Genomic DNA, 15,912 nt, shown 5'->3' on the forward strand with positions numbered 1-15,912 from the left:
TGTTTTGTTTTGAAATTTATTTTTGAAACTGATTTGTGTGTGTTATCTGTGATTTAGATTCACAGAATTGTACTACCCCCCCCCCCCCCCCACTCCCCCATACTTACAGCAAAAGAAATCTATGCACAAATTAAGTTTATACTACAGTTTTTATTGATTAAATCAGGATTTTTATATTTCCAAGAAAAGTACTTTATAGATTGAAAAAGTATAAATTTTATAAATTACATTTCCTCTCCCAGTAAGAATTACTTATTTTCTCACGGTTTAGATTTATACAATTCAGTCAATACTTGACATAGGAAATTACATGTATTTTTAACTGGTTTTCATAAATATAAATGGGTAAATAGTCCAATAACATTAAACATACCCTTTCCTATTAGAGATTTTACTCATTAAGAGTTGTATGTAAAAGTTCACATTAAGTAAAGCAGTGTGAATGCACATTTGAATACTGGAAATTCTGGTTTAGTTGGGAGTGTTTCTTTGGATAAAGCAGTATTAATTATACATTCAAATCCTCTTCCCTCCCGTTCATTTGAATCACTTTGAAAACCCACATTTTGCATTGCGGTTTGAAAACAAACATGACAAAAAAAGTATCATTGTATCCCTCTGTTTGTTTGATTTTTGTGTTCTGCAGCTGTACTCTGTGTTCAGACTTCTCACATGTTTACAGACTTGTGTTTGGGCTTTTGTATGTGGGGAAAGAAGTATATAAAAACGTCTGAAAAATGTATGATTGCTTAATATGTCTTTGGGTGGGGTGAGGGGGGTAGGTATTTTCTCAAAATATTGTGAGAAAAAAACATTGTTAAAGTGAAAGTGTGTGTGTTTCATGTCAGAAAACCCTTTATGCACAGTGACAATCTGACTGTACTTTGATATGAGAATTACAACGTTGCAGAACATGAATCTTTATGCGTCAGGTGGACCCGAGCATCAGTCTTTCACCTCGTATGCATTTATTGCTAAAGTGTGCAGCCCATTGGGAGGTACAATAAAACGATCCTTTTTCCATCTCTAAGATGGATGTGCCAGGAGCACTGCATATTACAGGCACATTTAAAATAGGAGCAATTAGAGGAGTCTCAGTCTTATCCTCACAGGTGCAGTGATGAGCTAGATTTGTTAACGGGGGGGGGGGGGTGGGGGGGGGGGGGGGTGTACGGTGTTGGCATAAATGTGCAATTTTCATCCTCTCTCTTGCTAAGAGATCCCAATAGCCATTAATGACATAGCATGCGGCTGTCCCCCCCCCCATCAGAAAAGCGCTTTGTTTTCGGAGCGACTGCGCTGTCTCTGCTAAACGGGACGCGCGCTTCCTGCGTGTGGCACAGCTGTAGAGACAGCCTTCGTAAAGTCGACCTTAACAGGTCACTGGAGCGGGGTGGGGGGGTGGGGGGGGCGGGGGGATCAGCCGGCAGTGACGACTGGCATTCCGATGCGGGATGAATAATTGGGAATAGGATGAGGGAACAGATGTGTCACCCTCCATTGACCTTGCAGACATTCCGCATCTGGCGGAGGGAACGCTGTGGTGTTGGTCTCGTGAAAGTTTACTCGGTACCCCCCCCCCGTGTGCCAGTCTTCTCTGAACAGCAGATACGAGCTCTTCCAGAAAAGAAATGGCAAAAGGCATTTGCTAGACAGCAAAAAAAAAAGGAGGTTTTATGTTTCAAAGTGAGTTAAGGGGGTTTGTTTAACCCTTTGAAGAGTAGGCTTTATTTTTTTCCCAGAGGTCAGTGTTCTAGCACTCCACTGCTTTCAGTCGCCAGTAGTGACTGTGACATCAGCATTAGAATGTTTGGTTGAGAACATTCTAATCACACATTTGTGTCATCTTACATCATAAATGGGTAAAGTAAGAGAAAGGGGACCCCTTAAACTGGACTTAATTGGAAAAACCTAGTGCCATTAAGCAGTATTGGTAATCCTGCATTGAAACAGCAATACAAATGCTCTTTCTACATAAATGTGTCAATAATCAAGAATACAGAATATTTTTTTCTAAGCCCCCCCCCCTCCCTCTCCCCCCAAAAAAGAGATATATTCGTACAAGTCTATGGAAAATATGTGGATATGTGGAAGTACAGGATATTTCACTAGAATGTATTTTTAAAAATATATTACAATATCTGAAAGCATATTTGGCAGTTTGCTATATTCTTTTATGATTGTGAGAAAATATTGTATTTCAGTATATTGCAGAAAATTACAATTCCAGATACATAAGGTTTCCTTAGGCAAGTGGAGCTTGTACAAGTCAATATTGTGATAACCTTGAAAGCTGCACTGTGAAATTTAGAAATACGCTGATGTATTGTACAGTACGAATGTTGTTTGAGGGAGTTGAGGTTCTAGCATTTTCTTTCCTCCTGTCAGTAGGGGGCACTGTGGCCCCACGCTGGAGTCCGGTGCACAGGTGACACTGCTTCCTCTCTCTAGCCCTTTGTGCGACCAGTTCCATCGCTTCTAAATTCCATTTCTCTTTTCTATCGCCATGTCCTCCCTCTCACCAGCTCTCCATCACTGCTTTTTCTTCACCACGGGTGCCTATTTAACAACTACCTATGGAAAAAAAACAGAGATTAAAATACAATTAAAATGTAAGCATGGACACTAAGAAATACATAAATGAAAATGCACACAGCTGTTTAAATATCACAAAAAGTTATTTTCAATGCACCCCAACTCATCTTAACCATGCATAATGTGCTTAAAAAGAAAGAAAATTGAATGCATTGTACAGTTGCTTGAGTAAAGGCTTGTGGATGGTATTTTTATGCCACCTAGTCATTATAATGCCCTTATGTGAAAGGAGTCAATACACACCATTTGCGCGTGTGCGCATGCATGCGGGCATGCACCTGTGTCTGTGTGCGTGTGTGTGTGTGTGTGCGCGCCTGCGTGCATGCTTGTGCATGCCTGCGTGTTTGTGTGTATGTGTGGGCGTATGTGTGCATTTACGTGCACCTGTACCCGTACCTGTACCTGTGCATGTGAGCGTGTGTGTGCGCATGCGTGCACTTGTACCCGTACCTGTGCATGTGAGCGTGTGCGTGCGTGCGTGCACTTGTACCCATACCCGTGCATGTGAGCGTGTGCATACGTGCACCTGTACCTGTACCTGTGCATGTGAGCGTGTGTGCATGCGTGTATGCACTTGTACCCGTAACTGTGCATGTGAGCGTGTGTGTGTGCGTGTATGTGCACCTGTACCCGTACCCGTGCATGTGAGCGTGTGCATACGTGCACCTGTACCCGTACCTGTGCATGTGAGCGTGTGTGCATGCGTGCGTGCACTTGTACCCGTAACTGTGCATGTGAGCGTGTGCGTGTGCGTGCACTTGTACCCGTACCCGTACATGTGGGCGTGTGTGTGTGCGTGTATGTGCACCTGTACCCGTACCTGTGCATGTGAGCGTGTGCATGTGCGTGCGTGCGTGCACTTGTACCCGTACCTGTGCATGTGAGCGTGTGTGTGTGCATGCGTGCACTTGTACCCGTACCTGTGCATGTGGCGAAACAGCAGTAGAGCAAAGAAAAGGCAGAGGCCGATGGCGCCAGTAAACACGCTGCACAGGAGGAAGCTGTAGCTGCCCGTGCTGTGCATTACCTGGGGGAGAGAGAACCATTACAGGCAGAATGAGAGAGAACTTGTACATCCCAGAATGCACAGCCTCCCTTATACATCACATACAAAATGCACAGGCAGAATTTGCCCATAGTCCCTCCAAGGCATGTCTTGAATACACGCCATCAAAATTTCACCCTTAATGTTTAGAAGAATCCTCTTGCTCTCCCGTCCATTATATTATACAGCTCATACACACACACACACACACACAAAACAAAAAAAAACAAAACAGACAGGAGTAAATGAGCCCAGATGTTCAACAGGCAAGGGAAATCGATAGATCAAGTGGGAGCCGTGGGTTGCCGTTGGGCGACCGGAGCTTCGCGTCCGTCCGTCTGCAGCGACGCCAAACCTCACCAAGCCGACGACAATCTGGAGGACCATCTCCCCGGCCCCCGCGCAGGTCACCAGGACCGTGGTCACGCAGCCTGAGAGAGGAGGGAGGCAATTGGCCCGGGTTACCGGTCGCGTTCGACAGAGAGGTCGTCTCCACGGTAACGGAGGAAGGGGCAAAGCCGCGGAGGCGACCCCCCCTGTCGTTGGCGGACAGACCTTGGTAGCTGAGGACGTCCTCGGCGTAGGCCAGCATGCAGGGGAAGACGCTGCTGAGGAAGAAGCCCAGGAAGAACGTTCCCACGAACAGGAAGACGCTGTCAGCGTAGAGCAGGAGGAGGAGCAAGGCGGTGATGACCATGCCAGCCTGAGAGAGAGAGAGAGAGAGAGAGAGAGAGATGACCCTTTTACAAACTCCTTGACAGTGATGCAAGCAGGAATGAAACTGCTAATGTATACATTAAGTTGGCTACAGTGTTTGAAGTCCGCAGCCTTCATCCATCTCACCATGTAAAAACAAGGTAAGTAAAGTCATACAGCACAATTGAAATTTAAGTCCAAAAGGGGGAAAGAGAAACTGGTACAGACTCTGTAGATTGTTACATCAGCATTAGAATGTTCAGGTAGACCAGAAATATGTGATGGGAATGTTCCTAACACCTTAAAGGGTTAATCTCTCCCAAACTGTCACAATCTTTTTGCAATGTTTTTTTTTTTTTTTTCTTGTGCTGAAGCATGGATTAAGATAGGCAGCAGACACTATCTGGTGAAACAGGCAGGATCTCCGAAGACTCTGTCCTGATTATGTCCTTATAATCACATCCTTCAAATTCCCTCTAGCACTCTCCCGCAGAGCAGACAGCATACCCTGCTTGTGTCCCCCCCCACCCCACCCCACTTTATTCCCTGACAAGGGGAAAAGCAGAGATGGTGACAGATAGAGATAAGATACCAGTACAAAGTGCCCTTGCATGCTATCGAACCCCCAGCCACCCCCGGACCGATTCCTGTACGGGTTTAGAGTCTGAGCCAAACCGTGTCACCACCCCTATCAGTGAGCTGAATTTTTTTTTTTTTTTTTAAACCAAACTGCCAGTGAGTGATTGAACCTGCACAACAAGGTCTAGACCTTATAGTTGCATTCAGTAGTCTTTTAATTCATGTTTTTGCTTGTGTCAGCATCACCTTAGACCAGACCTGGGTCAAATACACATTTGTTTTGGATTCAAATACTCTTCTGCGCTTTACTGATCTTGTCTGGTGTATCTGAGCCAATGGAATACTCACAAAAAAGTGCAAGCCCCGCCTTCTCGTCATATTGGCAGGCTCAATTACACCAGGCAAGATCAACAGAGCACAGAAAAGTATCTGAATCCAAAACAAATGCATATTTGACCCTGGTATGCAGTAGACGTTACCAGATTGGCGATGAGCATGTGGACAGGCTGGAGCCAGCAGGACAGCGGGACGGACACCAGCCGGCCTGCAGTGATGGCTGCCCAGAAGATGCTGGCCAAGTACCCCGCCGTCTTGTGTTTCAGAGACAAGGGAGGATCCACCGCGTAGCTGTAAACGAAGACTGAATACGCCCCCTGCAGGAGACGAGAGTTACTACCGGTGCATTTGCAGGCTTCCAAAGATTGCCCACGGAAACGTAAAACAGGATCTGAACTCTTGAGTTGAACTTAGGCCAACTGCCGCCTCAGTGGTCAGTCATAACTAAAATAATGTGATTTACTGATTTTTTACAAATGCTATATGCTTTTATCGTGGTACACATTGAAGCCCAAGTAACAATGTGATGCTTTTTTTCCCCCCCAAAATGATCCTATTAATCGACAGAGATACAGGGAGAGTGAACCACGGTCGGTGGGGGGGGGGGGGGGAAGGGGGGAAGGGAAAAAAAAAAAAGTTTGAATCAACAGGTTCAGAATCGCCACTCACTATCAAGCCATCCGTCATGAAGACGACCAACCCGCCCAGAACGTGGATCCCAGCGGCGGACGGGGTCAGTGTGCTGACAGCCCCTTTTCGGCAGCAGCTAAAGAGACCTCCTCCGTGGCCTGAAAGAACCAGGCAAAGGGGTATCGGTCTCTGGCAGACCACAATGCCACGGCAATCCACGGTTCGGCCACTGGCTGTCGCTTCCCGGACGCGGCAGCGTAGCATACCGGGTAAGGAACTGGTTTTGTAACCTAAACGTCACAAGTTCGATTCCCGGGTAGGACGCCGCCGTTGTACCCTTGAGCGAGGTAACTGCATTGCTTCAGTATACGTCCATGTAAATGCTATGTAAAAGGTGTGAAAGTCGTTCTGGATAAGAGCGTCTGCTAAATACCTGTAATGTAATGTAATGTAATTGTCTGGTTTGTATAACCTGGTTGGAGTTTTCTCAAGCTCGGCTGCAAACCTTACCTCTCTCTCAGAGAGAAAAAAAAATGGTTCAAAAGGCATCTTGAGTTTTGTGTGATAGAATTAAACTCTGGAAATGTGTTCAGTAGGCGGTAAACAATCAGCCTTGTAGTGATGCGTTCAGCATGTCCAAATGCACTTTGTACCTAGACTGAAATTCAAGCTCCAGTTAAGCTATACTGTACATATTATGATAAGGTACGGTTTACTGTAGACACATACAGGGAAGAGCTCTAGGTGCCACTTAAATCAAGTAAAGGACAGTACGTCTGACATGAGGTCAGGAAGCCAGTCTGCAGCTTGTCAGACCGTCTTGCAGCGGAACAGCCGTGGAGCTGTGTGCGGTAGCGGGAGCTCGTCCTCACCCTCGGGGTGCAGGTTTTTGGGCTCTCCCTCGCCCTGGTCCCAGGTCTTCATGGCGAGCTCGTCCTGCTCCAGCAGACGGGGGCTCCGGGTCCCGCAGCAGCAGCAGGGCGGGGCCCTCTCCCGCTGCATGAGCGCGAACACCAAGATGGGCACAGGAAGCTGGAACCCCAGGTACACGGACTCCGGTTATATAGCACCTTTTTACAGCGACTATCGCCTCACTCACACTCACTCACTCACTCACTCACTCACTCACTCACTCACTCACTCACACACTCACACACTCACACACTCACACACTCACACACTCACACACTCACACACTCACACACTCACACTCACACTCACACTCACACTCACACACTCACACACTCACACACTCACACACTCACACACACTCACACACACACACACACACACTCTCAAAGACCAACGGTGATCGGCAGCCGTGCAGGGCGCCAAGCGGCTCGCCAGGAGCGGTTAGCGGTTAGCTGTCCTGCTAAAGGACACTTGGTTACCGTTTGCCCAGAGGGCCGGGTAGAGGCACGGGCAAGTCGGACGCACTCTCTCTCGCCAACATTATTCCAGTGTGTCCTATATCACCCTCCTCATTCTGGGGGCTCGGCTTCCTCTTGCTCATCCACAGCCTCCTTTCCACTTCCTGTAGTGTCTACGGGGCTGAAACTATTTTAGGGAGGTCTCTGAAGGAATGCACACAATGCATTGTGGGTGGGATTGCCTCCCAGCCCTTTCTTAGTTGAGAATGCCTCTGTCCACGCTCGGTCCATGAAACCCTTGTCCATCTTTGGTTCGCACTGCTACCAGGGACTTTTTTTTCCCCCCGGAAGCTTCTGGAAAAGGAGCTTCTAGCAGCGCTTCACCACATGGACACTGAGTGACTGGGGGGAAGTGGGTGATTTTACTTTAACAGGTGCATCCAACATGCACCTTAGGCCTCATTTCTGTCTGAATTTGCCAGGATCCAGATTTCACACCTAATCGTTGTGAATGAGTGTGAGCTTTCCAGCTGAATTGTGCAAACCATAAAAAAAATAACATTTGATTGACCGATTCTTTTCCCGTTCCAGTCTCTGAACAAATGCATCCATCTCAACTGCAGCCGAAGGAGGGAAGAGATTTGATTTAGTCTGCAGCCATACACAGACCTTTCTGGGGGACCCATCACTGTTTAAAAGTAGAGAAGGGGTAAACCACAAGTCCCAGAAGAACCATGATGTCTGGCTGCAGCCGGCACCGGCGGCGAAGCCGACTTCGATGCCGAGCGGTGGGTTGGCGACTTTAACTTTCCTGTCACGTCCGGTTGCGGCCTGCCCTGTGACTCATCCGATTTTTTTAAAGTTTTTTTTATTTTTTTAAGAACCCCTTTTTTCAGAGCCCTCGGGTCCCACTCCACCCTCCCGGAAGACTAATTAGTGCCGAGGAAGCCCCCCCCCCCCCCTCGCCCCCTCCTTAATCCCTGGCACAGACCCGCAGTGCGGTCGCACTGGGCACAATCATCCGATTGTTTTGTTATTCAGATCCTGCTGGCTGGATGAAGGCGGACTACACACAGAGTCCGGCAAAGGGCTGTGCTGACCTTGACCCAGGAACTCACACACACACACACACACACACTTTTCAAACTGCTGATCTTGGGTTAAGAAGCCACATTTGTGACAAACACATGAAGGCTTGTTCCCGAACTGGAGTTTTTAACAACGGAATCACTGATGGGTGACTGGGAAGTACTGCCTATAGTTATATTAATGTAAACATTTTTTTTAAAAGAGTGGATGGGAGAAACACGGAAACAGGCCTTTACTGGATAGTATTTCTCATGAGATCAAACTCAAAATTAAAGGCAAAAATAAAGCATGAAATAACTGTCACATGATCTCTGGGTTGACAGAATGACAGAAACATACTATTTTTTTACGAGGAGGACTATAATCCTTTCCATTCAAACTTTCGGGGCGGTGGATACGAGACTCGTTTACATTCGATGGCGACGGCTCTCACGTTAATGGCGGCCATGATCCAGAAGGCGTAGGAGATCTGGGTGACCACAGTTCCCTCGGTCAGCAGGTGGTAGTGGGACCAGTTGCGCCCGGCGCTCCTGCCCAGCGTGTGCCTCAGGTGCCGAAGCTCGCTGGTGGCGTTGCCCGCCCCCAGGATGCAGTTGGTCTCCGACAGGAAGGGGTCCGCGATGAGGGGGCTCACCAGGGCCCCCAAACCGATGAAGAAGTGAAGAACCTGTGGTGGTGGTGGGGGGGGGGGGGCGGGGGTGACAATTACATTTTTCCATCCAGCACTTACATTGTACTTTGTATCATTTTCTTGATGTTGTAGCTTGCCATGCCTCCTAGTTTGACTTGGCATAGGTTAGGTCGGAGAGTAATGTTTACTGTGTGAACTGGACTTAATGTGCTCTTGGCTATGACTAACTGTTACTAAATGAGCATTGTACCCGTGTACACCTAGTATCGGACCTGTGTTTGTAGTTGTTCCAATGTAGTCGGTATGTACTTGTTCTGTGTCACTTTGGATAAAAGCATCTGCCGAATAAATGTAATGTCAATGTAAATAAGAGATTGGCACAGAGATATTTTAGCAAAAGAACACAGTAAGCCCAGTGTACAAACATAGTACACCATAGAACCTTCTATGACTCCCTGATATCATTACAGATCCTGTTTTTCTCCTACAGTGGCTGTTCGGACTGTCTGTGCCTGGTCTCAATTTTAAAAAATGTTTTTTTTTTTTTAATCTCGACGTGACATCAATCCTCAGGCCCCGTGGAACTCCAGGGGGAACCCCCTCTAACCTGCAGGAACACCGCGGAGTCCTTCTGGTAGATCTTCACCAGCTGAACGTTGGCGATGGTGTCGATGACGCCCATGGCCGTCCCGCTCATCGCCAGGGCGACGGCCAGCAGCAGGACGCTGTGGCACAGGGGTACGACGGCGAACACCGCGGAGATGAGCAGGGTGGAGGCGAAGAGGGCCGACAGGGCGCATTTTTGGCTGAGGGACACAGAAGAGGGGGAGGAGGGGTTGGGGTGGGGGGGGTCACTGTTAATATGAGGAGCCCCAACACAGTACATAAGGGTGTTTCTCTTACGATCAGGTTCTTTTAATCCTTTTGTGATTGTTGTGTTAAGTGAACAATGCCACGTGGGTCGATTGAATCAGCTGATTTGACGGTATTAAATGACAGACAAACTATACTCCATCCCCAAGCAGTGATGGCCTGATTTCCTGTCTTTCCTCTCGCATACTTAAAAAAAAAAATAAATAAAAATAAATGAGACAGATTTGGAAACTAACCAAAAGGAAAATTATTATAAAAATTTGACAAATTATTACAATTTTTTCAGTTTTGGAGAAAAAGAATTCACATTCATTATGTTACAGAGCAATTTTTAAAGAGCGCATGTATAATTACTGAAGGTTATAAGGACATATCATGATACTCTGAATATTAGTATTCTTGGTAGGAATGCAGAATGCCAATTAGCTAATTTATCAACTGTGTCCAGGCAATAGCCAGTGCAGCATGCAAAAAACTTCAGGATTCTATTATTAACTACTATGAAGGTATACCTGCATCTCTAAAAGGTGGATAATTTCCTGCTCAAAACCTAGGGCAGGATTAACTGAACTATGGCACAGTTCACACATCACCCTAAGACATTGTTACAAGGATGGTCGGTCGGCAGATTTTACAGTTAACTTTGTCAATGAGACTCAAACTGGGGTTGAGTCTTATTGCCAGCAACCCAAGTGGGGTGTTTTATTTACAAACGTGCCCCCAACTATTACATTTACATTACAAAACAAAAGAATCAGCACATCACTCATACCCATTCAATTACTCCCACCTACAGCTAGCCAAACTACTGAGTGCGAATGACCTGCTTATATACTACACATTATCTGGACTAAACCATTTCCGTACAATATTCAATTATCTCAGAATAAATTACAGTATATTTTTACACATAGAAATCATTATACATGTTATCAGGAGCTACTTTATATCTAATAATCATCTATTTGGGAACAAAAAAATATTATCGAATACTTTATGGTCTCCCCCCGTCTAAAATAGCCAATTCTTCTTGTCGAGCGCTTCCAATGAAATTGCACAGAATCGTGACATTCGGATTACGTCATTCCAGTTTGAACATGGAACAAACGGAATAAACAACGGTTAGTAGCAACGCCTAACACTGCGTTTATTGAACACGGTATGCTAAAATAAATGTATTTAATGTTTGAAGTAAGATGTGTATGTTTAAGTTATTTGCAGTAAATTATGGTGGTGAACAGATGGACAGTAGCGAATGTGTTTGAGTTGACAAACCGGCAAACAAATGGTGCGCAAATAAAGACTACCATAAACAGATACACGCTCGTTTAAAAAAAAAAGAAGTGTCCTACCAAATCCCTCTGCTTAAATCTTTTTTTTTTTAAATGGTAAAGTAAGGTATGGCAAAATCTTAAATTCTCAAAAAAGATGATGAATTTTGGAAATCTATTCCAGAACCGTAAAATAAGAATTTTAAAGGCACTGGCATCATTCTTTCTGCTTGCCTTGTTCAAGGCTACTCAAATGCGAAATCCCCAAATTAATCTGAGCAGGTGCAACAAGATGTTGACATGTGCTCAAACTTGCGTAGCTTAGTTGCTAGTAAGGTCACAATAGTTACTCAATTCGGGTGTTTTAATGCTGAACAAACACCTGCAGCCTTTAAAAAAATGTATAGGCTATTAAAGTAGGCCTATGGTTCCTTTGACTGTACTACTAAGTACTACTGAATACTGAAACATTAAGGACTGAAATGCAAGCAGAGGTATACTGCATAGTGCATTTTCGTGTGCTTTTTGTATGCAGAAAATTACCATTATACAATTTTCCCAACGTACAGTGGAAGTGGCGCAAGACGTTCGGCCCTCCCGCGGCCTTGCTCATGTGCGCCTTGTTTTTAAAAGCGAAGATGCGCGCCGCTTGGACCAAAACTTATTCTTCACTTCCTGAAAAGTACGCTCCCGAATACACTCAGCAAAAATCCCCAGAAATGGTATATCATACTGGGATTGTAAATACACTAAATTTACTTATTGAGTACACTGTATGAGAAAGTTTACTCAGTAGTAGGCAAGTGTGGCCCCATCTCTTCCCACTCCACAGCTCAGACATGCAGAGGAGGAGTAGGCTGAGATTAGGATGGTAATTTATTCATTTGACAGATGCCCTTATCCAGGGTGACTCACAGAAAATTGAAATTATAGTGCTGAATATCAATATCACAAAGGCCAGTACATTATAACCTGTGGAAATAAAACATTTCAAAGGCAATGCAGAGCCATTTATCAAACAAAACCTTTACGTAATTCCTCTTTTTTTTTTTTTTTTTTGCTTGTATATAATTTAAGTAGTGTAAAAAAAAAAAAACTAATAAATTAATCAATGCACATAAAATCTGAGTTAAAATTGTCAGTTCTTCAGCCATGCACACGCAAATACCTTAATACATTTTCTAACTTGATAAAACTACTAAAATTATATCCAAAAGTAACCGATTCAGACACAAGAACCTAATTGGAGTACACAAGAGGCCAGTCCACTTTATGCCGAGCCACATTTGAATACCTTTGCCTGCTCGTTTTTCATCTTTAAAAAAACTCTCGAGGAAAATAATTCAAGCCAGTTGGATTTGCCTGGTAAAATCCCATTTTCTTCGCGAAAGTTACCGCATTCACTCTCCAGCCAGAGGCTTCCCCTGTCCCTGTAATTACCTCACTTGGATCAATGTCAGGCCCTGTGTACCAAAGCGCATTTTCCTGAATAATTTAGAAAGTGCTGCCGAACATCCTGAAGGGGAGAGTGGAGGACAATGTCTCTGTGCCGCTTTTCCATTAAAAGGCGGTTTATAATAATAATTTTTTTTTAAAAACCAGTCGACCGACTGAACGCTTGCATGCAAATACATTAATTTCAGAAAGCAATACTAGTCTACTGCAGGCTGTCCTCTCAGTTTCTCCAGTGTGCCAGCCACTTGGGAGGCCTGCAGAAACAAGGAAAATGGCCGTGTTTTCGAGCAGACCATGAGTTCCATATACGGCTTACAAACTAGGGCAGAACTGCCCAACCCTTATTCCCGGAACTACACCATCCTGTAGGTTTTCATTCCAACCCCAAATTTGGCACACCTGATTCTACCAATTAGCAGCACAAAAAGATCTCTAGCTGATGAATGAGGTGAGCTTTGTTATGGTTGGAGTGAAAACCTACAGGACGGTAGATCTCTAGCTGTTGAATGAGGTGAGCTTTGTTATGGTTGGAGTGAAAACCTACAGGACTGTAGATCTCTAGCTATTGAATGAGGTGTGCTTTGTTAGGGTTGGAGTGAAAACCAACAGGACGGTAGATCTCCAGGAACAGGGTTGGGAAGCCCTGAACTAGGGTGTCAGCCATTAGCTAAAAATTGGCTAGCTATGTAGGGAACTAGTGGACCATTTGAGACACAGAGGTCATGTCCGAATCGGCACACTTGCCTACTATTGAGTATACAACTTGTATTCAACTTGTATACTCAATAGTAGGCAAGTGTGCTGATTTGAGCAGGGCCAGACAGTGTCAGCCTCACTCTCACTCTCAAGCAGGGTGGCAGCTGCAGCTAATTGGCAATCAGGCAGCTGCTGCCCATTGCCTAGTGCAAGGGGGCTGGTTCAAAGGCTCGATGGAGAGAGACTGCTTTGTACTGTGGAATTCGGCTTCCTTAAAGTTTGAGACCAGTTCTGCCTCTTCCGTTTGACAGCAGCGTTTCGGTTGTTGCTTTATGTTATTATTTGGTGAATCATTCCTTCAGTTGAGCCGGTGGTTTTCTCACGTGTTTTCCTTTCGTCACCTGCCACGCCTGTCCTGTTTCTCTACGTTTGATCTCTTGCTTACAATAAGTTGTCAATGGAGTTTCATTTTTTAACCTGAAATGTTCCCAAAAATTGTGTGAACACATTTTACTCTTAAGAGTCACAGAGGCACTTCCACTTCTCCTGATTTTCAAGACATCTTGATGTTATTCCCAAAATGGCACTTTCTTTTTCGAATATTGTCAATTTTTTTTATTTACAGAGCATTTGTATATTCAATGGCATCATTATAAGTCACTTTCCTCCTGATGAATTTTTATTCCTGTTCTAAGCCATTTACCTGGTGTGCTTTTGGTGCATCCAATAAATCACCTTCCTGTATTTTTACAGTGAGCCATCGATAAAAGACCTACCTTTTTCCCCCAGGTTCCTGATAAATATTGGTCAATTTTTTTTACATTTTTTAAGAGGCATAATATAACTTCTCTCTCTTCTAGGACATGGTGGATCCGGGGATATATTACAGGATGTGGCACCATTGGCAAGATAACAAAAAAAGATAGAAGGTAAACAAACTGGACATGTTCCCACCAAGTCTCTGGCATGCACACACGCCCTACTAGGAGGCAGAGAGCCAACAGTCATAAACAGAGGGCTCCTGGTTATAGGCGGTGTCCTGCTCTACTAGGATACAGAGTAACGTTAAGAACGAGGAGATCTCAACATAAATGTTCAGACGTAATAAACTATTGATGTGTTTTTTTTCTTTAATAGGAGATAATGTAAAAAAACATGCCTAGTTTTGATGTCTCCCAGCAGCTTTAAACCAGTTTGAAATATTCTAGGCACCATTAGCATTAAAGTTTAATGCTTTTGTATAATGCAGCACAAAGCACAGTCGCCAAAGCAAATTAATGTAACGAAGTTAACTGTTACTTGGCAAACATGTGGATTCCATCCATCATGTTTATGTGTTTGTTTGTCGGTGAAGTGCATAATGCAATGCAGAACTGAGTGTAGCATTCAGCCTAACTTTTGTGCTCATCCAGAACTTTGCAATAGACTTTGCAAGGATAACGTGATTGCGACAGTGATTGTTTCGCTGGTGAATTAGGCTGACAGATTGGTGACACGGACTTTTTGACTACCTCGCATGTGACCCCCGTCCCCCGGTAGCACAGCAGGAAAAATTCAAAACATTTTCTGTATGTTGCACATTTTTGCATTTTTAGCAAACGGTTCTCTCCTGACTCGCGTAGCCTAAGTTCACTGTGCACACCTTCGGGTTTGGGCATAGCTGCTGCCGAGCCGTCGGGGTTTTAAGCGATAGTAGTCCAAATATAATCTTACAACAAAAGGATATGCCATAGCCGATGTAAGAGGGCGAATAAGAGTATGTCAAATGATATAGGTTTAATATTGAGCATAGGTTGGGTTTTTGGTGAAATTACTTTTTTTAGTAGGCTAGTCTATAATGCAGGAAACGGAGTGTGGGGAAAAGTCGGAGACAGCCATAATGAATTATCTAACTTGAGAAAAGTTGATTTGCAAAACACTCACGTTTTCTTGAAGACTCCGCCGACCGAACTGCCGACGAGCATAAAAAACTGCTGAGAGAAAAACACGCAGGTGATTTCCTGGAGCGTAGACTGCGTCTGGCACCTCAGGTCAAGGACGGTGGGACCGAGGAAGCTAATGGACAGCCCAAAACTAAAGAAAACGCTCCAGTAGGTCAATGTGTGCTGCCAGTTTTGCTTGAAAATACTCCATATTCGCTCGTTCAGTATCATCATGTGATCTGAATGTTTATCTGAGCGTAAAACGAGAACAGAACGCCCGACAGCCGATACGAAGCCGACTGGGAAGGGTTGCACAGAAATTGCGGTGAGATGAGCAGCCTCCCCTCAAGAGCTGTCTGCTAGTATTTCCTTTTCAATCAGCCGCCAAACAAGGCCTTCAAATAAGGTGTGTAGATTCTCTGGCCAATCAACAACTTGAATGAATAGGACGCGCACTCCGCAGGACATAATTGTGACACCGTGTTTTAGATGTTCTGCGTTCCATTAAAAAAAAGAAAAGAAAAGATTTAGATCAAATTAGACCGATAAACTAATAGGTTACAAAAGGCATATGACTATCAGGTGACTACATAGTGGCCCTGTGACTTGCGTGAATGCTGTAAATCTGAGCATTGTCTTATGTAATGACATTCCAACTCTGGGAGCTTTATTCGCTGAAATTGAGGATATACTTTTCGTTGTTTGTTTGTTTGTTTGCTTTTTT

At 44.7% G+C, this 15,912-nt stretch overlaps 1 protein-coding gene across 1 annotated transcript; it reads right to left on the reverse strand.

Moving 5' to 3' along the window:
• Positions 1 to 1,646: 1,646 nt before the first annotated feature.
• mfsd4aa (major facilitator superfamily domain containing 4Aa) lies at positions 1,647 to 15,650 on the reverse strand. Its single transcript, XM_035387141.1, has 10 exons — positions 15,190 to 15,650; positions 9,579 to 9,777; positions 8,774 to 9,007; positions 6,754 to 6,913; positions 5,921 to 6,039; positions 5,395 to 5,568; positions 4,196 to 4,343; positions 4,001 to 4,071; positions 3,516 to 3,622; positions 1,647 to 2,574 (listed from the first exon to the last, which is right to left on the reverse strand). Exons 1-10 carry the CDS (start codon positions 15,420 to 15,422, stop codon positions 2,571 to 2,573), a joined length of 1,449 nt encoding a protein of 482 aa, XP_035243032.1. The 5' UTR covers positions 15,423 to 15,650; the 3' UTR covers positions 1,647 to 2,570.
• Positions 15,651 to 15,912: the final 262 nt, after the last annotated feature.

The sequence above is a fragment of the Anguilla anguilla genome, chromosome 13 (genome assembly GCF_013347855.1).
Source record: "Anguilla anguilla isolate fAngAng1 chromosome 13, fAngAng1.pri, whole genome shotgun sequence".
Lineage (NCBI taxonomy): Eukaryota > Metazoa > Chordata > Actinopteri > Anguilliformes > Anguillidae > Anguilla > Anguilla anguilla.